The following is a 23,675-nucleotide window of genomic DNA, read 5'->3' as shown; positions in this document are numbered from 1 at the left end:
AGCCTCTCTGTTTTTTTAATTTAAGTTTCAGTTATTCATCGTACCCAGCCTGACATTTGAGATAAGGATGACAGGGGTAGTTCCCACGCTGCCTTCTTAAATGAGAAAAGAGGCGCAGCACGAGTGATTGGCACAGCAGCCTGCTTTCAGACTAACAGGGTCATATTTTATGCAGTGAAAAGTGGGTAGAGAGCTATTTAAGCAACAAAAACAGGCAGATTTGCAAGGCTTTTGAGCAGGTTAACATTCCACAGAGAAATAATTGCAGGCCTAAACAAATTGTCTGGTTAAGCAGCAAAAGCATGCTTGAAAAATGTGTTTTTTGAGTGGAGTTACTATTCAAATCCTTTCCTATTGTGGCTGAAGAGTTTTGCTTCAATTGTGCTGTCATCCTGGCTGATCTTACTGTGTTTATCTCTTTTTGATTCTTAATAAGAAATAAGTATTGTCAGTTTGCACATTCTACTTTTTTATAAATTAATATTGTCATGCTTCTTGGGGAAAATCTACGGGCACAGATGTTGTTTTTTCTACTGATGTAGGATGCTGATATTGGAAATGTTTCATTTGAATTGCATTGGGAATTTACATTAGTGTTATATGAAAAGTGCCAGATTGGTTTTCATGTTAATAGTTGTTAAGATGTCATAAAAACAAAGTAGGGTGCTACAGCATGGGTTTGTAAGCACTCTTTAATTGTGTTTGAAAAAATGGAATAAATGCTGAATTTTCTGATAGTGTTGCAACACTTTTTTTTCAAGTGTTCAAATACCCTTTAGTATTTACGCCTTTGCAAATTTAATCAATAGCAGCCTGAAGATCTAGCGAGTCAAGAAATAGAATAGTTTATATGACCTTAATTCATGCCTCTTAATGGCATTTAATGCCATCATTTAATTGTTATTCATGTAGATCTAGTGTACACATTGTATTTCTTCATGGATACATTGATCCAACAGGTGGTAATTGGGATTGGACTCGGGCATGTTCGGATTAAACCCGACAGGAAGCCAGCGCTGCACACTGCCAATCATAGGAAATTTCTGTGTGTGCAGCTGCCAATCAGGAAATGCCTCACTGCCTGTGATTGGCGGTGTGCAGTGACGGCTTCCTGGTGGGTTCAATCCGAACACACCCGAGCCCATCACTAGTGGCAATATAGCAGTTTCTTTTCATGAAAGGTCTGGACATGCTTACAGTGTTCCTGGCTCAACACATTTATGTGCCTATAAATTACGTTTGGAGTGGAATAAGTTAGAACATAAAAGATGACTGATGTAATAAGTTGTACATTAAAAACTACTGCTACTAGCATTTGTAAAATCTCTGTGCCACCTGACTGATCTTTACCTCTTCTCACAAGAAAAAATTACCTGTACCACTTATTGTCAATAGGCAAGTCATTAAAACAACAGGGGTCCTAAAATTTCAAAATTTCAGCAGACTGGCATATGTGTCATTCCAGCCCCCCCTTGACTGTATTCTTTATAGTTTAGTGTCACAAAATATCACCACCCTGCCTGTCACCCATAACAACCACGTTATCTCAGTTATAATATAATTCAGGAACTTTTACATATACTTCTGTATGCTTGTTCACTGAATCATGAATGCTGAATAATTAAAACTGCAGAGAAATAAACGAGAGCAAATTGAAGTTTCTGCCCTTGGTGTCCATCAGAATTAGTTGCAGTGCATTGCGCTGCAAAAAAAAAATGGTGCATGTGCAGTCTGGTGTGTGCCAGCACAATTTAAATGGGCTGCTTCAATGCTTCGCTCTATATAGAGCTTTTGTTAAACCTCATTTAGAATACGCTCTCCCACTTACAAAAAGATGTATGTTAGAAAAAGTCCAGAGATGGAAATCAAAAATTGTGAAAGGTCTGAGGGACAAACATAGCAGGAGAGACTGCAGGAGCGTAGTTTGTACAGCCTTGAAGAAAGACGGGAAAGGAGGAACATGATTGAAACCCTTAAGTACATTAAGGCCTGGTTCACACCTATGCACTTTTTAGTGCGTTTTCAGTTTTGCAGAAACACACCACAGTCCATTTAACATGGTTTCCTATGGGTCACGTTCACATCTGTGTATTTTATGGAAAGGGTCAGGGACTTTTTTCTGGCTTTTGGTTCCATAGACTTCAATGGATCAAAAATGTGTGTTTAAAAATGCATAATGCAACTGGAATATGCAAACTGCAACCTGCATAGGTGTGAACCAGGCCTTAGGGCATGAACAAAGTTTAGGGTACATTTTTCTTTCTTTTTTTTTTTTTTTTTTTTTTTAACATACAGCTTGGATTAAAAAAAACCCAGGCCTCAAACTAGGTAAGAAAAATTCACAGCTAATTGAAAAATACTAGAAAATATTATTTTACAAAAAAATGATGGATACTTGGAACAGTCTCAGTAGAGGTGGTAGGTCAGTCAACGGTGAATTTAAACATATTTGAGATAAACATAGATCTATACTCCCTGTTGGGTTCTGTCTCTTTCGTGGAAACACTCCAGCAATAGGACCACATAACCACCAGACTTCTTTTAAAACTTTTTAAAAAGGGAGACTGGCAGTTGTGCTGTCCAATGCATGTATTCATGGACTGTTTTATTGATGTTTTCTGTTCGAATGTTGTATGCCATAGCAACCATCTGTGCATAAGTCAGTGGTTAGATGGTTGGTTGATTATGGTCTGCCAGTGATTCCATTTAATTACTCATGAGCTAACCATAGTTTCTTACATATCCAACCAAACTCCTCTAAGATTTGGCCAGAATGTGGTTAGTGTCAGCAAACAGTCTAGCAGCAACCAATTCATTTTCATTAAAAATGATGAAAAAAGTTTTATAGTGACAGGAGCTATAACTATGTACGTGAACAGTTAGGATGAGGTGATAGACAGGTATAGTGCGTAGAAATGTACAGTGTGGCTAGCCTTTAGGGGAAACATGGTGAAAAAAAACTGAAAGACCTTTAAATAAAGGAAAATGAAATGATGCCAAAAAGAAATACAGTGACTTGGAAGATAAGCCATGTGATCCCAAGCTGGAGCCAATCAGATTTGAAGCCCTGCAGTCTCTGTTTCATTTGAATGTTTTTATTACCCCATCAATATAAGTGATGCTTCTCTTTTCCATTCATTTTCCATCAAGCGTTCCTCATTTGCCTCTGTTTACCATGGGTAACTACTCTTCTTCAATTGATGAGGGTAAGGCTTTATCACCTCTTTCTGCTCCAAGAGTGTCTTTTGCTGTAGTTGTAGAATGCATGTCTGCAATGTCACTTTTCCACCCCCTTCTCAGTGCAAGCTCTGCAGTACATTGTCATAAGGTAATACACAGTATTATATGCGTCACATTAAGTTCTCTTCATTTAACGACTCCCACGCCACTTCTTTCTGTGAGGCTTTTCAATCACATTTGGATCTATGCAGTTGCTTAGTTGAGAATGTTTTTTTTTTATAATGTTGGAGAAAAAAACAAAAGCAGGCACCTGATTGGTGTTCTGGGCAACATATTTTTATTCCAATCGCCTTTTAAGAAGGAAAAGCATTAGCTATTTAGGGTTTTAAGTTAAAGAGACACTGTCGCCTTGCCCATTTGGGACAAAGTGACAGTATCTCTGAAGAGGAGCCCCCCCAACACAATAATACCTCAGTGCTCCTTCCACTGTCTCAGCCAATGAAAATACCCAGTTATGATTAAGCATATGTGGGTGTGAAACGTGTCAACAGAGATCCTTGTATAACTGTGCTGTTGTCAAGTTTTGAATCTGTTGAAATAGAGGCTGAAGTTTTATTCATCTCAAGATGTGTAGTTATCCACTTTTGTTCTTGAAAATACCCAGTGGGCTCTGAGTATGCACGAGATGTGATGACTTTTTTATGTGGCCCAGGTCTAGTAGTCAATTGCTAGGCCCAAGCACTGTCACATGGTAGTGGCCAGCACTAAATATTTTGGTGTCAACTGTGATGAAGGAAGGGGCAGCTGGGGAGCGCTGGCAAGGAGAATGTCACTTAGGTAATAGGCCCATAACATGGTGAGGTACAAGCCACTATATATACATTTTATTTATGTGATCATGCTGCAGTCAGGTGCACTCATGAATTCTATTTTCTAGGATAAGTGTATGCAAACCTATTCTCAGTCTAAAAGAGTATTTCACAGCATTTAGAAGGGATGTCAATATTTGTGGTTGCTACAATTAACCCGTTTGTGAGCATGATTAACAGCACTAACTGCAATTTATCAATGTTCGATATTAAATGTAATGCTATATAAACTGTGGACATTTTTATGTACAGTATTTAAAGGTAATATGTAAATAACCTTAAAGCAACCTTTTTTCATGAGGGCACAATAAACGTTAATAGTCCAAAGGCTTTTTTCTTGTTCAATCCGCGGGCTGAATGAGAGAAAATCGGATGATTTCCCCATCCACGCTAATATTGTGGATGGAGGAGTCTCTATTTCTTGCTATCGCTTTCAGGCAGCTGCAGCAGTCGCTTTTCAAACAGTAAATTTTGACCCAGTTCGGTTGATATTTAAATTGACTTTTGCCGAGCTGGGTGGTGCATGCAGGGCCACCCACAGCTTGAATTTCATCTGATTGAGCAGGAGTCAGACAACATTTGAGCTGTCTTTGGGAACCTTAAGTATAGGCAGCCAATGCTTGCCTAAATTTACCTGCTGGCGCTTATCTACTAAGCACATCTTTTGCATGCAGTTTGTCAGTTTTTGCTAAATTTTGTTCAGCCATCTACCACCACATCACAACCTTTGCTGAGTCCCACCTGCAATCACTACAGTGGATATAAAAAGTTTACACACCCCTGTTAAAATGTCAGGTTTCTGAGATGTAAAATTATGACACAAAGATACATCATTTCAGAATTTGTTCCCACCTTTAATGTGACCTATAAACTGTACAATTCAGTTGAACAACAAACTGAAATCTTTTAGGTGGAGGGAAGTAAAAATAAAAAACTAAAATAATATGGTTGCATAAGTGTGCACACCCTTAAACTAATACTTTGTTGAAGCACCTTTTGATTTTATTACAGCACTCAGTCTTTTTGGGTATGAGTCTATCAGCATGGCACATCTTGGCTTGGCAATATTTGCCCTCCCTTCTTTGCAAAAACACTCCAAATCTGCCAGATTGCGAGGGCATCTGCTGTGCACAGCCCTATTCAGATCACCCCACAGATTTCCAATCAGATTCAGGTCTGGGCTCTGGCTGAGCCATTCCAAAACTTTAATTTTCTGGTGAAGCCATTCCTTTGTTGATTTGGATGTATGCTTTGGGTCATTGTCATGCTGAAAGATTAAGTTCCTCTTCATGTTCAGCTTTCTAGCAGAAGCCTAAAGGTTTTGTGCCAATATCGACTGGTATTTGGAACTGTTCACAATTCCCTCTACCTAGACTAAGGCCCCTGTTCCAGCTGAAGAAAAACAGCCCCAAAGCATGATGCTGCCACCACCATGCTTCACTGTGGGTATGGTGTTCTTTTGGTGATGTGCAGTGTTGTTTTTGCACCAAACATATCTTTTGGAGTTATGGCCAAAAAGTTCAACCTTGGTTTCATCAGACCATAACACATTTTCCCACATGCTTTTGGGGGACTTCAGATGTGTTTTTGCAAAATTTAGCCAGGCTTGGATGTTTTTCTTTTTTGTTTTTGTTCCATCTTGCCACTCTACCCCATAGCCCAGACATATGAAGAATACGGGAGATTGTTGTCATATGTACTACACAGCCTGTAATTGCCAGATATTCCTGCAGCTCCTTTAACGTTGCTGTAGGCCTCCTGGCAGCCTTCCTGACCAGTTTTCTTCTCATCTTTTCATCAATTTTGGAGGGACGTCCAGTTCTTGGTAATGTCACTGTTGTACCATATTTTCTCCACTTGATGATGACTGGCTTCATTGTGTTCCATATTATATCTGATGCCTTGGAAATTCTTTTGTACCCTTCTCCTGAACAATACCATTTAACAATGAGATTCCTCTGATGCTTTGGAAGCTCTCTGCAGTCCATGGCTTAAAACAGATGAAATGACCTGGCTGTATAAACTTTAGTATAGAAGGGTCCCAGTGCATTCTTAGCTTACACTTGGCCATTTTATGTGTCAAAACTTGATCTCATCTTGATGTTACTACCCAACAAGCCATTATAGCAGCACTTATCAGTGGTTCTTCAACCACAGAAAAATTCAACACAGATTGTACGCCAATACATGGTGATATAATACATTTAGTGATGTGCCTTGTTTTTCTTATTGCCCCTGAAAAGCAGTGGCTTTTTCATTTGGCTCAAAAAGCACTCAATCCATAATTGCCCTACCAAATTTTCCATTTCCTAACCCTTTTGCTTGAATCATAGAAATAACTTGTTTTTAATAACAAGTTTCAGTGCCTCAGTGTTAGCTTGTCAAGTAATAATCTCACCATTGAGGTGAAATTTCACATTAAATTGCCCACTCTAGCCCTTAAGTACCTAGGAGTGAGAATCACCCCACTTGCTTTTCTTTATATAGCACAAATTATCACCCTATACTCAATTGCCTAACAGGATTACTATATTCCTGGGAGAAATATAATCTATCTGGGTTAGGAGGGATTGCATCAGTTAAGAGGATCCCACAGCTGAATCAGATGTAATACTTTTGTACTCTCCCCATCCAAATCCCCTACAGACCTTGCAAGAAAAGATTAATACACTTTATGGCCCTCCACCAGACTTTTATTACCTTATCAAACTATGTAAGCTTGGGAGTCCCAAGTATAAAAATACAGTCTTTCATATTAAACTGTACGGCTGTACTTGCATCTACAGTGAGATCATTACCCATCCCATTCTTTCACAATTGGCTTACAACCTCTTCCAGGCCTAAAAGGCTTAGTTTTTGTAATGTATTACAGTCTTCGGGTGTGGGATAGCCTTTCCGCAATATGTCTGTTCAATGACCTCATGTTGCGTACCAGGATATGACATCTCAGATGATCCTCAGTGATGTATTGTGGATACATTGTGTATGTATCCACTACTTACAAATTAGAAATTAAATAATGCTTCTTATTTGTATTAAATACTATCATAAATCTTTGACTGTCTTGGCACTTTTATCACAAACACTCCCATGTCACTAGATACAGTGCCTTTAAAAAGTATTCATACCCCCTGAAATTTTCCACATTTTGTCATTTTACAACCAAAAACGTAATTGTATTTTATTGGGATTTTATGTGATAGACCAACACAAAGTGGCACATAATTGTGGAGTGAAAGTAAAATGATGAATTGTTCAATTTTTTTTACAAATGAATATCTGAAAAGTGTGGCGTGCATTTTTATTCAGCCCTGGAGTCAATACTTTGTAGAACCACCTTTCCCTGCAATTACAGCTGCAAGTCTTTTTGCGGATGTCTCTACCAGCTTTGCACATCTAGAGCATATCATTTTTTCCCATTCTTCTTTGCAAAATAGCTCAAGCTCTGTCAGATTGGATGGAGAGCGTCTGTGAACAGCAATTTTCAAGTCTTGCCACAGATTCTCAATTGGATTTAGGTCTGGACTTTGATTGGCCCATTCTAACACAGGAATATGCTTTGATCTAAACCATTCCATTGTAGCTCTGGCTGTATGTTTAGGGTCGTTGTCCTGCTGGAAGGTGAACCTCCACCCCAGTCAAGTCTTTTGCAGACTCTAACAGGTTTTCTTCTAAGATTGCCCTGTATTTGGCCCCATCAATCTTCCTATCAACTCTGACTAGCTTTCCTGTTCCTGCTGATGAAAAGCATGCCCACAACATGATGGTGCCACCACCATGTTTCATGGTGTGCTCAGGGTGATCTGCAGTGTTAGTTTTCCGCCACACATAGCGTTTTGCTTTTAGGCCAAAAAGTTACATTTTGGTCTCATCTGACCAGAGCACTTTCTTCCACATGTTTGCTGTGTCCCCCACATGGCTTTTCACCGAACTGCAAACATGACTTCTGATGGCTTTCTTTCAACAATGGCTTTCTCCTTGGCACTCTTCCATAAAGGCCAGATTTGTGGAGTGCACGACTAATAGTTGTCCTGTGGATAGATTCTCCCACCTGATCTCTGCAGCTCCTCCAGCGTTACCATGGGCCTCTTGGCTGCTTCTCTGATTAATGCTCTCCTTGCCCGGCCTGTCAGTTTAGGTGGGCGGCCAGGGGCGGATTAATGCACAGGCTGGTCTAGGCTGCAGCCTAGGGCCCCACGTGTGCAAGGGCCCCCGATTGGCCATATTTTTATTAATTTATATATATTTATGTATATGTAGAATAAAAACCATGCCCGCGTGTTATACGAATACGCCGATAAATGTTTTTATACCAACAGGGGGAGGGGATTGGGCAGTCTGCCCCGGGTGCCACCCATTGGGAGGGTGTCAGGCCAGCTGTACTGCCTCTCCTAGCCCTGGGACAGCGCTGCCAGCATACTTTAAAGTTGAGAAAACATTACTGCCAGCCCTTTCTCATGCACAGCTCCTCGTGGGTCACTCTCAATGTAATTGGAAGTCTCTTAATACCTCAATTAAAGCCGCTCTGTCTGGTCATGTGACCGTCACTGAAAATGAAACAGCAGAGGAGAGCAGTCACATGACCGGGTCACGAAGAACGGCGTTAATTGAGGTATTTAGAAGCTTTGATTTACAATGCGTGACACAGGAGGAGCGGTGTAAGGGAAAGGGCTGGCAGTGATGTTTTCTTAACTTAAGTATTCTTAATACTGGGGGTCTCCTGGGAGTGCAGGGAGGCTTTATAATGAAAGAGGCCTGTGTCATATGCAGGCAAAGGGGTCTGTGTACTGTGCAGGGAAAGGGGTCTGTGTACTGTGCAGGGAAAGAGGGCAGTGTTATGTGCAGGGGGGCTGTGTACTGTGCAGGGGGGCTGTGAAAAGGGGGGGGCGAGAGGCTAACTTAAGTCATTAAAACAGTGCCACATTCAGTATGCAAGATAAATGTAAAAAAGGGGTTCCCCTAGGCGGACTTTAAAGGCACTGGTGTTTAGCTTAGATAGAAGTATGTCGAAGTGTACAGTATAATAGTAAAAAATAAGTTTTATTAAGAAACAGCATTAAAAACAATACAACGAAACATAGACATATCTAGGTAGTTCATTTGTGTCATCATACAAAATGAATATATGAAAAAATGATGAGATAATGAAGAGAACAAAAAGGGGGGATAACTCTTCTCACACCCAACGCGTTTCGGGATATAGTATAGTCCTTCAGGGGTGCAGAGAAGGAGAAGAGAGGGATTTATCTGTATATATTGATAAGATGATGAGAAGCAATATTGAGTCAAAAAGAGGGAGGGGTGGATTTGGTAACTTAAACACAAGAAGTTGGAGAGATCTGCCACACGTCCCAGCATCAGGCTGTCCAGTGCAGGGGGCTGTGGGAAGTTTTTTTTCCTGAAACTTCCCTCTTAATGTTAGGGTGCATGTTATATGCACTCTGAAAATGAAACAAAGGTGCCACTCTAAGTGCAGTAAAAAACATGGAGTTTAATAAAACTGTAAAAAGGTACTCACAAAGGTACATGGTGAACAAGCATGTTGGCAAAATCTGCTGGATATCCTGGGAGTGAGTCTGGTCTGTTTCCTGGATTGCAGTGGTGTCCGATGGACAGGCTGCGCCGATGGATGCTGGCACTTCCTGCCGTTGGAACGTATGATTGTTCTGTTGTTGATTATTGCTTGCTTCTATGTGCTGCTGCTGCTGTTTATGGTCTTTGTATGGCGTTTATTTTATTGGAATATTCCACAGCGTTTCGATTGGTCTCTGTCAGGATGTTGTGATTTTTGCCTCAGTTAAACAGGAACTGCTGCAGAAATTTTTGGCCTAACTGTTGGTGTAGAAAGGTAAAATCTGTTACCGGCTTGCAGGTGTATTTTGAATGCTTTTTTTCTGTGGCATTGCTGTTTATAGTAGGCTCATTTCTGAATGTGTTTGGGCTGTAGACCTGAGAGTTGCACTTGAGGCGTGTAATATAGGTCTACCCTTTTACACATGGCACTAAATAATTTATTTTCTGGTAAAGCATGCTTAGGAGGGGCCACACAAAAAGTACCACTTCCTGGTAGGTTTGCAGTTGTGCCATACTCTTACCATTTTCTGATAATGAATTAAACAGTGTTTTGCAAGCTGTTCAAAGCTTGGGATATTTTTTTATAACCTAACCCTGCTTTAAACTTCTCCATAACTTTAAACCTGACCTATCTGGGGTGTTCCTTGGCCTTCATGATGCTGTTTGTTCACTAAGGTTCTCTAACAAACCTCTGAGGGTTTCACAAAGCAGCTGTATTTATACTGAGAATGAATTTATTTTCTGGTAAAGCATGCTTAGGAGGGGCCACACAGGTGGGCTCTGTTTACTAATTAGGTGACTTCTGAAGACAATGGTACCACTAGATTTTAGTTAGGGGTATCAGAGTAAAGGAGACTAAATACAAATGTACTCCACACTTTTTAGATATTTATTTGTAAAAAAATGTTGAAAAGCATTTATGATTTTCCTTTCACTTCACAATTATGTGCCACTTTGTGTTGGTCTATCACATAAAATCCCAATAAAATACATTTATGTTTTTGGTTGTAACATGAAAAAATTTGGAAAATTTCCAGGGTTGTGAATACTTTTTCAAGGCACTGTCCATTTTTCTTTCATGTATCCTTATTGGAGCCTCTACTTTTAATACATGTAGTTAGGTGGGAAGAGGATCCTTTAAGTACCTTTTCAGGACTAAAATGGGGTCTGGACACAATACCAAAATGGAGTATCTAAAATACAGAAGGATCTATGATACACATCTGGTGAACTTGTCCTAAATGGACTAGATTATAGTCTGTAATTTATGCACCTTTGCACAGCCTATTTAATGTAATAATTTGAAGGGACTCCTGCACTGTCCTGCACATGGAGAAGTAGAATCTTAAGCAATACCCAAGATAAATTGATTACTTTTACATTTCATGCAGCTCAACTGAGAGCCCATTCACACAGGGGCAACTTTGGATCCGACTTCAAGTCGCCCCAAGTCGCCCCTAGTCGCCTCAAGTCGCGCTACATGAAAAAATCAATGTAAATGAATGGATCTGTCTTAATGCACACTACTGCAGTCGCTCCGACTTCAGAAAAGGTTCCTGTACTACTTCAATCCGACTTGAAGGCAACTTGTACCCATTGATTTCAATGGAAGTTGCCTCCAAGTCTGATCACTGTTCATACTGAGGCAACTTTACAGGAAGCAGAAAGGAAACAGAAAGTAATTTACTCCACTAAACAGCCAGCCCCCTCCTTCTCACACACAGCTGATAAGCTCTGATTGGCCACTTGTAAAGTTCCCTGTCCTGGAGGTGACTTCAAGTTGTGTTGTAAGTTGCTTCAAGTCGTGCTGTGATTCATACTCAAGTTGTGTCCAAGTTGCCTCCCAAAGTCGCGCTGGAAGTCGTGTTGCCCCTGTGTGAATGGGCTCTAAGGCTCGGTTCACACATCGGCGGCACGACTTGCAGGTCGCCTCAGCGAGGCGACCTGCAAACGACTGCCGGGGCGACTTGCGAGACGACTTCTGCATAGAAGTCTATGCAAGTCGCCCCAAGTCGCCCCCAAAGTAATACAGGAACCTTTTTCTAAGTCGGAGCGACTTGCGTCGCTCCGATTAGAACGGTTCCATAGCACAGAACGGGAGGCGACTTGTCAGGCGACTAGGTCGCCTGACAAGTCGCCCCAGTGTGAACCGAGCCTTACTGTTACCAAAGCTCCGAAGAAAACAAACATGATTTTTCACAATTTTGCAACAAACAGCAGATATGTGATCTAGAAAAAGCTTAGACAAAATTGCTCAAAACATACTCCGTAGCTGCATATGCCCAACCAAATATTAAGTTCAGCAGTCTTAACATGTTCAATATACTTATAAGCAAAACCTTTTTATATATATATATATATATATATATATATATATATATATATGTGTTTTTAACTTTGTATAGATTGGGGAAGGGTTAAAAACCTGTCATTTTTTTTTTATTGCTGTGTCCCCACTAAGAAGATTCATTCCCCTGTTTGTCCTGATGACTACTGTCGCAGAGAGCGCAAGCTTTAAAGTTGTCCCCAGAACAAGAGGTTAACCAAAATCTTCCTATGGGTACACCTCTATCGGTGAGTTTTTAAAAGGGTAATTTGCTTAATTATGGGAGTTTTCCCTTAATTTCCTGTTGCGCCTCTGAACAGAAATTGAAGCGAAGTTTCCCCTATAGTACAGAAAGCAATAAATAAGCTGGCAGTGGTTTTATCCATTCTCTACTCTGTACAAAGCAAAATAAAATGGCTATACTTACACTTAAATTTTAGAAAATATTTTCAATAAGAATGATATTAATTGGGGAAAATCATTATTGTCCCCTTCTCTCCACTTCTCCAGCAATAAATGAAATATTAGTCAATATCTACATTCAGAAAGTACGTTTGATCCCGCTGTTTGGCATGCCCTTGGTCGGCACTTATTGGCTCTAGAGCTTGCAGCTGTCATATTTGGTAACTGCTTGTAATGGAGATAGCATCTGCTCTAAGCAAGCTGGGTCATGGGATCAAACATTGCTATTGAAAGCAAGTTGCTGCAGAGGCTGATGAGGATGGGTGTCTGTATTCATCATTTACTTCAACTCTCATCTAAAACCTTCCTAATAGTCTCCGCATTTACTACTGTGGTACTGTGAGGGCGGGCAGCCCAGGTCTCGCCTGGACTCAAAGGCCTGGAGCCAACACATCTGGCTGTCTGAATATGATCCATATTCACTGTAATTACAAAGCCATACATAGTGACATGATTTTAGCATTTTACTCTGTAAATATTGGGTTGGTTATACAAAGAATTGTTTTTTATTTCATTATTTTTTAATTTTTTTTTTTATTATAAAAGTTTGTACATTTTTACGTCTAAGTACCTGAAATAATAAATAATATTTTGTAAGTAACGCGTGGGTGCTGTGAAAAATGATTGCTGCAGCCCAATATCGTACAACAAATCTTTAATACATTAATGGATAGCAGATGTTCACTTGTTGCCTGAATAGTATGTATGTAGTATTTCATAAGTTTGGGTGCAATAGAGAAATGCATAAAATTCTTCTCTTAGAAATTGACCGTGTGAAGCTAATTCCTGCTTTGATTTTTCTGCTACACTGTATGTAAAATTTCCTTGATATGATGTTATAATGTATGCTTGGAGGGCCAATTTTCTTCACATATTAAGCTTGCACAGCTTGATTGTAATCATATACCGGTAGTTTAGAATTTACTGCAATACTATGTGCAGTGAATATTCATACCTTGCGCATATTCATATTTTATGTGTAAAATGAGGAACATTTTGCATCTCCACTTTAAAGGTTTTTTTTTGCTAAGGTTCACTATATAAAATTTGATTAGGATTAAATATATATATATATTGTGCAGCACATTGCTAATAAATTGTCTAATAGGACTCAGTTGAGTGTCTAACAATGGGATTTGAACCCAGATCTGCAAACACTTCTCCATCATGCTGCCAATGTGACAGTGCTGTATTGACTTTCACATCCACAATGGGCCCAGTAAGGGTTGCTATGTTTTCTATCCCTACTGCCATGTCAATATCCATTGCTCTAGATACTTATCCCAGTGTCCTATGGTGAATAAAGCTTTCATTTCAACAATTAGCCCTACACCTTACATTAACATTGCAACAAAAAAAAACAATAAACCCATATGTGTATTAAATAACACAAATTTACATGGATTTGCATTATTGTAGAACAGATTTGTTCATAGAGACTACAATTGCTATATAAATCTTTTTCAGCTGTCCTTCTTCGCGGCTGTTTTCCAAGTCCGTTTGAAACGCTGTCATGCTGTGATTTAAAATGTCTAATTACTTACTTGAGGATTAATCACTGCCCCTTCCAAACTGACCCAGCTTGTGGATTAGTACTTTGAATTATAATGGTCCATAAGTAAGTGCTTCGTGTTTTTTCCATCTTTGACACTTTAGTTAAACAGCCTCTGATTACTTTGGCAGAGGAAGGTGCTGACTGACGAAGCAGATCCAAACCAAAAAGTACAGTATTTCCAATTATTATTCATATTTTTTTGTTGTTGTTGCTATTGAAATCTGAGATAGCACTTGATATATGGTACGCAGGTGAAGATAAAAGCAAAGAAAAAAAAAATAGCACACATACATTTGCGCTCATAAGTTTACATACCCTGGCAGAATTTATGATTTCTTGGCCATTTTTCAGAGAATATGAATGATAACACAAAAACGTTCCTTTCACTCATGGTTAGTGTTTGGCTGAAGCCATTTATTATCAATCAACTGTGTTTACTCTTTTTAAATCATAATGGCAACAGAAACTTCCCAAATGACCCTGACCAAAAGTTTACATACCCTGGTGATTTTGGCCTGACATGCACACAAGTTGACACAAAGGGGTTTGAATGGCTATTAAAGGTAACCATCCTCACCTGTGATCTGTTTGCTTGTAATTAGTGTGTGTGTATAAAAGGTCAATTAGTTTCTGGGCACCTGACAGATCCTTGCATCCTTCATCCAGTGCTGCACTGACGTTTCTGAATTCGGAGTCATGGGGAAAGCAAAAGAATTGTAAAAGGATCGGCATTAAAAGGTAGTGGAACTGTATAAAGCAGGTAAGGGATATAAAAAGATATCCAAGGAATTGAGAATGCCAATCAGCAGTGTTCAAAGTCTAATCAAGAAGTGGAAAATGAGGGGTTCTGTTGAAACCAAACCACGGTCAGGTAGACCAACTAGAATTTGGGCCGCCAACTGCCAGGAAAATTGTTCGGGATGCAAAACCCACAAATAACTTCAGGTGAAATACAGGACTCTCTGAAAACATGTGGTATGGCTGTTTCCAGATGCACAATAAGGAGGCACTTGAAGAAAGATGGGCTGCATGGTTGAGTCACCAGAAGAAAGCCATTACTACGCAAATGCGATAAATTATCCGGCTTACAATACGCCAAACGGCACAGAAAAAAACTTCTGACACAGTCATTTGGAGTGATGAGACCAAAATTGAGCTTTTTGGCCACAACCCTAAATGTTGCATTTAGGGAGGAGTCAACAAGGCCTATGCTGAAAGGTACACCATTCCTACTTTGAAACACGGAGGTGGATCGCTGATGTTTTGGGGATGTGTGAGCTATAAAGGCACCTGAAATTTGGTCAAATTTGATGGCAAGATGAATGCAGTATATTATCAAAAAATACTGGAGGAACATTTGCATTCATCAGCCAGGAAGCTGCGCGTGGGACGTACTTGGGCATTCCAAAATGACAATGATCCCAAACACAAGGCCAAGTCGACTTTTCATGGGCTACAGCAGAATAAATTGAAGGTTCTGGAGTGGCTGAGATACAGTCTCCTGACCTCAATATCATTGACCCACTCTAGGGAGATCTCAAACGTGTAGTTCATGCAAGACAGCCCAAGAATTTACAGGAACTGGAGGCTTTTTGCCAAGAGGAATGGGCAGCTTTACCATCTGAGAAGATAAAGAGCCTCATCCACAAATACCACAAAAGACTTCAAGCTGTCATTGATGTTAAAGGGGGAAATACATGGTATTAAGAACTTGGGGTGTGTAAACTTTTGATCAGAGTCATTTGGGTAGTTTCTGTTGCCATTATGATTTAAAAATAGTAAACACGTTTGATTGCTAATAAATGTCTTCAGCCAAACACTAACCATAAGTGAAAGAAATGTTTTTGTGTTATCATTCATATTCTCTAAAAAATGGCCAAGAAATCATAAATTCTGCCAGGGTATGTAAACTTATGAGCACAACTGTACATGCTGTATTATTTGCTTGTAATGGATCCTTTATAGAAGTATAGAATATTTTTACTTTGGGCAGCGGCACCAGGAACTGGGCTGCAGAGCTGCATACAGGGACAAGGGTGTCTGTAGCATGTATAGGCCTAGGTCCTTTAGTACTGTAGACAAGTGCTGAAGCTTGCTAGCTGAATGGTGAAGCCTGTTAAGTTAAGCCTGTTTAAATGTGAACTCTCGGCAGATATATTAAGCACAAATAATGCAGCACTGTATTTATAAATATGTAATTTAAAGTGTATCTAAACCCAAGAACAAAAATTTATATTACAACTTACCAGTCCTTAGATGCGGTGACTATACCAATTTTTTTCTTTTTTTTTTTTCTAGATGACCTAAAAATTGCTGTTGTGTTCTGGACATTAGCAGTTATGCTGCAACAGCTTATTCTGTACTACTGTACATTGAACTATTTACATCAGTCTTGCTCAGATTTATAGTTTATAATCCAATGTTTTTAACACAGAAATTCATACGTTAGCACTCTATGGTCAGTCTAGGCAGACTCCAATTAGCTGTATGTTATTGGGTGGTGGGAAAAAAATGTAGCTTGCTTCATCTGCCTTTGACCATACAATTTAAAAGTTGCAAACAGTATGATTTATTTAGACATCACTTGTGAAGATGAAGCAAATATCTAGCCTTATAGGGCTTCACTTGAGATTGATAATGAGTGTCTTTGGCTTTCATGTATACCAGTTATTACACATACATTTGAATTGACATATTACAAAATCTTTCGTCATATTGTGCATGGGAAATTTATGTGTTTGAAAAAAAGACAGAGGACGCAATCTCAGCAGGTTTTTGGGCCCCCAGAAAGGCAAGAATGGATGTGTCACCTAGATTGTCATGTCAGAGTCACATGCACCCCAGCAATTAGGAAGTTTAAAAAGTATATGATACTGACGCTTATAATGCAAATGGGCTATTTAGCACTATTATGCAAAGAAAGGAAATTGCATTATGAGCATTTGTGCATAGCAGGAGAAGTTAGTTATTTGAAACAAACATCTTCTCCCCATGATAGAAAGTTAGCATCTACCTTATAGAGATGGCTTTTATCTGGTTGGTTGATATGCATTAATTTAGCATATGCATAAAAATTATTGCGGCACTGAAAAGTTCAAAATGAAATTGAAGAGTGGGTGGAATCCAATCACCAAATATATTGTGCAGATGTAGAAAGAGTCACTCGTCACCATGTGGTAATGTAGTCTGCTTACCAGAAGGTGTTAAGGATTAGGCATAGATGATAAATTCTCAATAGCATCCAGCAAATCCAGCCCACTGGAACCCCTCATCAGACCACAACATCCGTGGGATTTCCTTCACATATAAACATCTCCCAATGGTCACTTCAGAAATTCATTTGCATTTTTCTGAAAAAAGTATTTGACCCCTTCACAAAACATGACTTAGTACTTGGTGAAGAAACCCTTGTTGGCAATCACAGAGTTCAGATGTTTCTTGTAGTTGGCCACCAGGTTTGCACACATCTAAGGAGGGATTTTGTCCCACTCCTCATTGCAGATCCTCTCCAAGTCAGTAAGGTTTTGAGGCTGACGTTTGGTAACTCAAACCTTCAGCTCCCTCCACATATTTTCTATGCAATTAAGGTCCAGAGACTGTCTAGGCCTCTCCAGGACCTTAATGTTGTTCTTCTTGACTTCAGTGTTCTGGCTGAGGGAAGGAGGTTCTCACCCAAGATTTGATGGTCCATGGCCCTGTCTATGGTCCATTTGATGCGGTAAAGTTGTCCTGTCCCTTTAGCACAAAACCACACCCAAAGCATAATGTTTCCACCTCCACCACATCATGTTTGACGGTGGGGATGGTGTTCTTGGGGTCATGGGCAGCATTCCTCTTCCTCCTCCAAACACGGCGAGTTAGGTTGATGCCAAAGAGCTCGATTTTGGTCTCATCTGACCACAATACTTTCATCCAGTTCTCCTCTGAATCATTCAGATGTTGATTAGAAAACTTCAGACGGGCCTGTACATGTGCTTTCTTGAGCAGGGGGACCTTGCAGGCGCTGCAGGATTTCAGTCCTTCACGGTGTAGTGTGTTACAAATTGTTTTCTTGGTGACTATGGTCCCAGCTGCCTTGAGATCATTGACCAGATTCTCCTGTGTAGTTCTGGGCTGGTTCCTCACCGTTCTCATGATCATTGAAACTCCACGAGGTGAGATCTTGCATTGAGCCCCAGACCGAGAGAGATTGACAATTAATTTGTTTCTTCCATTTGCTAATAATCGCACCAACTGTTCTCACCCTCTCACCAAGCTGCTTGCCAATGGTCTTGTAGCCCATTCCAGCATTATGTAGGTCTACAATCCTGTCCCTGACATCCTTGGACAGCTCTTTGGTCTTGGCCATGGTGGAGAGATTGGAATCTGATTGCTTCTGGGAGTGCTCCTAATCTCAGCTCGTTACCTGTATAAAAGACAGCTGGGAGCCAGAAATCTTGCTGATTGATAGGGGATCAAATAATTATTTCACTCATTAAAATGCAAATCAATTTAAAAAAAATTGAAATGCGTTTTTTCTGGATATGTTTGTTGATGTTCTGTCTCTCACTGTTAAAATAAACCTACCATTAAAATGATAGACTGATCATTTCTTTGTCAGTGGGCAAACGTACAAAATCAGCAGGGGATCAAATACTTTTTTCCCTCAATGTATATCCATTTTTGGTTGCTTTAAAGCCTGCAGGAATTGGAAGAGACAAGGAATTTGATGTTGTTTGCACTAATCCCTTTTGATGAAAATAACTGGTTTAGTTAATCTTATAACTGATAGAGGAATTATGTTTACAAAAATAGTGCTATCTAATGGAGAGCAGAATTCATACCAATCAAACTGTCCCGATTTGTGTGGGACTGTCCCTCCATTTCAGCTGAATCATGTGGTCCCACAGACCTCAGGTTTGTCACACTGTTTTTCGAGTTCCACTCTGCATTCTAGACTCTGCCCACTAGGCGGAGCTACATCTGTTCCACCCAGCTCGGGCTTTCGCAAGAGGAGTGATAAGTCAGTCAGTGGCAGTCAGGAAAGGCAGAAGGGGAGCTGCAGTTTGACGATCTGTGAATTGACCCACTTGAGCGCCAATGTGAGAAAATGGAATTGACATCAGATGGCTGTGATGTATATTGAGCCTCCACTGCTTCACGTTTACCCTCTTGTTAGTGTAGGGACAGAATTATGATTGTCTAGGCTCACTACTGAGGGGTTGCACCATGCGAGCATGATGGGGTCAGGAATCCTGAAACCACTACATAGCTCAATTCAGGTGTTGAGCCACTACTGTACAGAGGTACAAAAAGTTGGGGGAGGGGGCACTAAGAAAAAAGACATATGCATTGTGGACTCTATACCTTAGTGTGTATAGAATTAAAGTGACACTGTCAACATAGAGCCACATTTAAGGAAAGCTGTAGCCATTTTGTGGGTGTCCATGTGTGTTTGTATCTGGGTAGGGGGATTTTGTGGTGTTGTATTGTTGGCCAGCACACTGATAAATTTTAGGAAACCTTACATAGACATATCTATGACCACCATTATCCAGATTTATAATACACTTTGTTTCAAAATGTCATAATTTGCATCCTGTTGGGGAAAAGGCATAGAACTTATCTTCAAGGACGATATGCTATCCTTATGGCTCCTTCACACGGGACGGATCCGTGATGATCCGGCCCAAGAACATCCGCTTGCTCAGCGGGGATCGCTCCGTGGATCCCCGCTGAGCAGGCAGATGACAGGTCTGTCGCTGCACACTGTGCAGCGACGGACCTGTCACAGTGCCGCGCTTCCCTATGGGGGATCGGATGACGACGGACCGTAGAGTCCGTCGTCACCCGATCCGATCCGAAAACGGATGGAAAAGTAGGTTTTTCCTCCGTTACACTTTTTCGGATCGGAGCGGGTTGGATGTCAGCGGACATGTCACCGCTGACATCCGATACTCCATAGATGTCTATGGAGGGTCCGCTCAGGTCCGCCTAAAAAACTGACAGGTGGACCTGAATGGATCGTTCGTCTGAAAGAGGCCTTAGTTTGCTGTTCATTTTAGGTAAGCAAAACAGAAATTATTCTGAGCTTAAACACGTTTGTAGTTCTTAAACATAATTAACTACTGTATTAATTTCAAACAATATGTAAACCCAGCATTTCATATTCCTGATATGTGCCTGCTGTACCATGCACTTCTGTGAAAAAAATATCTTGTTCTCTTTGTATTGCTTCCTTTGTGTGAAACCTCTGGTGGTCTTGCTAGTCCCTCTGCTTTCCTAATAACAACCGACCACACTAAGCAGAACACAAGGTGGTCAGTTCTCTAGCTATGCTGGTTACTCAGCCTGCTCTCCTCCAATGATCAGACTTGTCCTGACACACCCCCTGCACAGCCTTTCACTGGGACTATCAGTGTACTGCTGTTTTTCATTCCCCAGCTCTTATGCAGCTGAGAACAGAGAGAATGTGATCACTTAGAAAAAAAATAGGAAAATAGGTGTTTGGAATTCTTTTTTATATCTATACACATATTTTGCCTTTCATTTCTATTTCTAAGGTGAATGGGTTTTTTTTTTTTTTTTACAAAGTGAGGGTTTACAATCACTTTAAGGATCCCAAGCTTTAGCTTCCTAGGTACATTTTAGTAGTTTTCAAGAGTGAGAATCGCTATAACCCATTCCCACCCTTAATCTGTATATAAAGGTTTCCCTGTATGATCGCCTTTGCTGAGGAAGTGTTAATCTGTGTCTCACCTTTGACAGGTAGCAGCTTACACTGTTATATATATATATATATATATATATATATATATATATATATATATATATATATATATATATATATATATATATAGATTTATTTATTTTTTTACATTTTTGTGTATTTGTCAGTCTGTACATAAAACCAAGTAAAAACCTTTTATGTTCTTAAAACAATTTTATATATGGAAAATAGCCACAGACTTCTAGCCAAGTGAACCGACCTATGGCGGCACTGCTAAATCTGGCCTGGGCTTCTAGGCATCAGTTACCTCTGGTGATGAAAAGGTTAACTATGCTCAGCCTACATGTGTTTTGTCACTTGACTCTCATGCTGCCATTATTTTGCAGATGTCGAAGGCTTTGATTCTGTAGTGTCAGTCGGAGAGAAACTTAGTCACCCTACTGCATCAAGACCCAAATCCAGTGGGAGGCGCCCACCATCACAGTCTCTAACATCGGTAGGTCTAGTGTATGTAATTCACTGAAGGAAGAGAAGATCAAGGGGCATAGTTAAAGCTGAACTCCAGGCAGATTATGAAAAAACACTATTAAACCCAGCCATGTATTCATTAAAATTAAATGTCTTTTAATAAACAGTGTGAATACTGTATATATCAGAGTCTTTATGCTAGACGTCAACAAGGGTGTTCTAACACACAGAACAGAGATCTGAAAGAGCCTGATAGCGGGCATTGCTAGATATTTTATATCACATATATTGGAGTTCTTTAACCACAATGTACCTTTATTGCAAACCTTTAATGTTACCCCATATAGGTTGTACACACCATCTGTTTCATGTGCGATGATCAAAATCTCGTAAGTCTTGTCTTCATTTTTTTTTTCTTGGCAGTCATCTCTGTCCAGTCCAGATTTCTTTGATTCTCCCAGTCCAGAGGATGATAAGGAAGACCTTAATAACTTGGCACAAAGATCAGTAGAACCATCCAAGAAATCTTCTCGACCTTCCACAGCATCACAGGTAAGTCAGAATGATTTGCTGCAATGCTTATGAGTTTATTGAACATATATTTCCAGTGTAATGCTACTTAGGGTTACATAGTGTGTTCAATATCAGCTTTTTAGATGGAATGATCAGGAACATAATATCATACAGTTAGCCTTTAGAGCAGAGAAAAGCCTGGTTTATGGGTGGGTGATTCCCTAGTGTGCGCGCTTTTTTACCGTACTGGTGACCCCACAATAGGGATAAAACTCTTTCGCTTAAGGGAATTTAGCCACTTGCCGACCAGCCGCCGTAGTTATACAGCGGCAGGTCGGCTCTATTGGGTGAATCGCCATAGGTGTATGTCGCTTCGGGCAATAGATACAGTGGGCGCGCGCATGGCACCGATGCTCATAGCCAGCGGCTGCGATGTTCACCAGCCACCCGTGACTGCTCCACAGAGAGCCAGAATGGGGATCTGTCAATGTTAACAGACAGATCCCCCTTCTGTCAGGGGAGTACAGAGGATTTCTCAGTACTCCCAGTCATTCCACACCGCCCACAGTTATAAACACCTCCCAGGGAACACATTTACCCCTAGTGTAACCCCTTCCCTGCCAGTGCCATTTATACAGTAATCAGTGACTTTTTATAGCACTGATCGCTGTATAAATGTCACTAGTCCCAAAAAAGTGTCCGATCTGTCCGCCGCAATGTCGCAGTCGCGCTACAAATTGCTGATCACCGCCATTACTAGTAGAAAAAATAATAATAAAAATGCCATAAATCTAACCCCTATTTTGTAGATGCTATAACTTTTGCACAAACCATTCTTATATATGCTTATTGTGATTTTTTTTTTTTTTTTTTTATCAAAAATATGTAGAAGAATACATATTGGCCTAAACTGATGAAGACATTTAGTTTTTTTACTTTTTTGGGGGGGGGATATTTATCATAGCAAAATTAAAAAAAATATATATTTTTTTCAAAATTGGTGTTTTTTTTTGTTTATAGTGCAAAAAATAGAAACCGCAGAGGTGATCAAATACCACCAAAAGAAAGTTCTATTTGTGAGAAAAAAAGGACATACGTTTTGTTTGGGTACAACATCGCACGGCCACGCAATTGTCAGTTAAAGTGACGCAGTGCCATATTGCAAAAAATTGCCTGGTCATTAAGGGGTAAATCCTCCCGGGGCTGAAGTAGTTAAAAAGACACGTGGCCATTCACTAAAATTAGAAGAGCAGAGGTTTAATCTTAACCTGCCTAGAGGGTTCTTTACTTTAAGAGCGGTAAGGATGTGGAATTCTCTTCCACAAGCAGTGGTTACAGCAGGGAACATTGATAATTTAAAAAAAACTATTAGACAGGCACCTAAACGGCCAGAACATACATGGGTATGCAATGTAATATTAACATAAATGCACACACAGGTTGGACTGGATGGACTTGTCTTTTGCCAACCTTAAAACTATGTAACATTGTGCGACATGTAGCCATTTTTTATGCATAAGATCCATGACTGTTGATAATAGTGCATGGGAACCACATGTGCTCCCAAACTGGATATGTATATCCCCCTAGCCAGGATGTAGGATGTACCTTTACTGTATATGTTATGTATGATCTCCTGGATACTTTCTGATCTCATCAAAGAGTATGAGGGCATACTCTCTGATGAGATCAGAAAGTATCCAGGAGATCATCCAAGGGGGATTGTACTGAATGCTGCTTGCCAGTTGCCACAAGAGGGCTTAGCTCATAATGAGATCTAAACAGGCCATCTTCTCCTGATGTGTAACCACCTGTATGGAGACGATTTTTCTATGAGGGTCTAAGAAACTCCAGGCTCCAATCACTGAGGATCCCCAAGGTTCACCCCCATTGTCGGCTGACAATACAAGCCTGTTTGACTCATAGAACGTATGTTCTCTTGAGTTCAAACTTTCTGTTAAGCCTGCATCTATTCTGGTGGTGGCTCCATCACATTGATGTTCCTACTTTCCATCTACC

General features: G+C 40.1%; 1 protein-coding gene across 5 annotated transcripts in view; it reads left to right on the top strand.

Annotated features, from left to right (window-relative positions):
- The window catches only part of SH3KBP1 (SH3 domain containing kinase binding protein 1), a 529,030-nt gene that overhangs the window by 479,785 nt on the left and 25,570 nt on the right, over window positions 1-23,675 (top strand). For all 5 annotated transcript variants that reach the window (XM_073616470.1, XM_073616471.1, XM_073616469.1 and 2 more), the window contains 2 exons: window positions 21,062-21,171; window positions 21,567-21,695. In XM_073616470.1, coding sequence (XP_073472571.1) covers window positions 21,062-21,171; window positions 21,567-21,695 — 239 coding nt within the window. The remainder of the gene's footprint in view (window positions 1-21,061; window positions 21,172-21,566; window positions 21,696-23,675) is intronic.

This window comes from Aquarana catesbeiana, linkage group LG02 (genome assembly GCF_042186555.1).
Source record: "Aquarana catesbeiana isolate 2022-GZ linkage group LG02, ASM4218655v1, whole genome shotgun sequence".
NCBI lineage: Eukaryota > Metazoa > Chordata > Amphibia > Anura > Ranidae > Aquarana > Aquarana catesbeiana.
The sequence above is the reverse complement of the archived record's forward strand: the minus strand, read 5'-3'. Positions and strand labels throughout refer to the sequence as shown.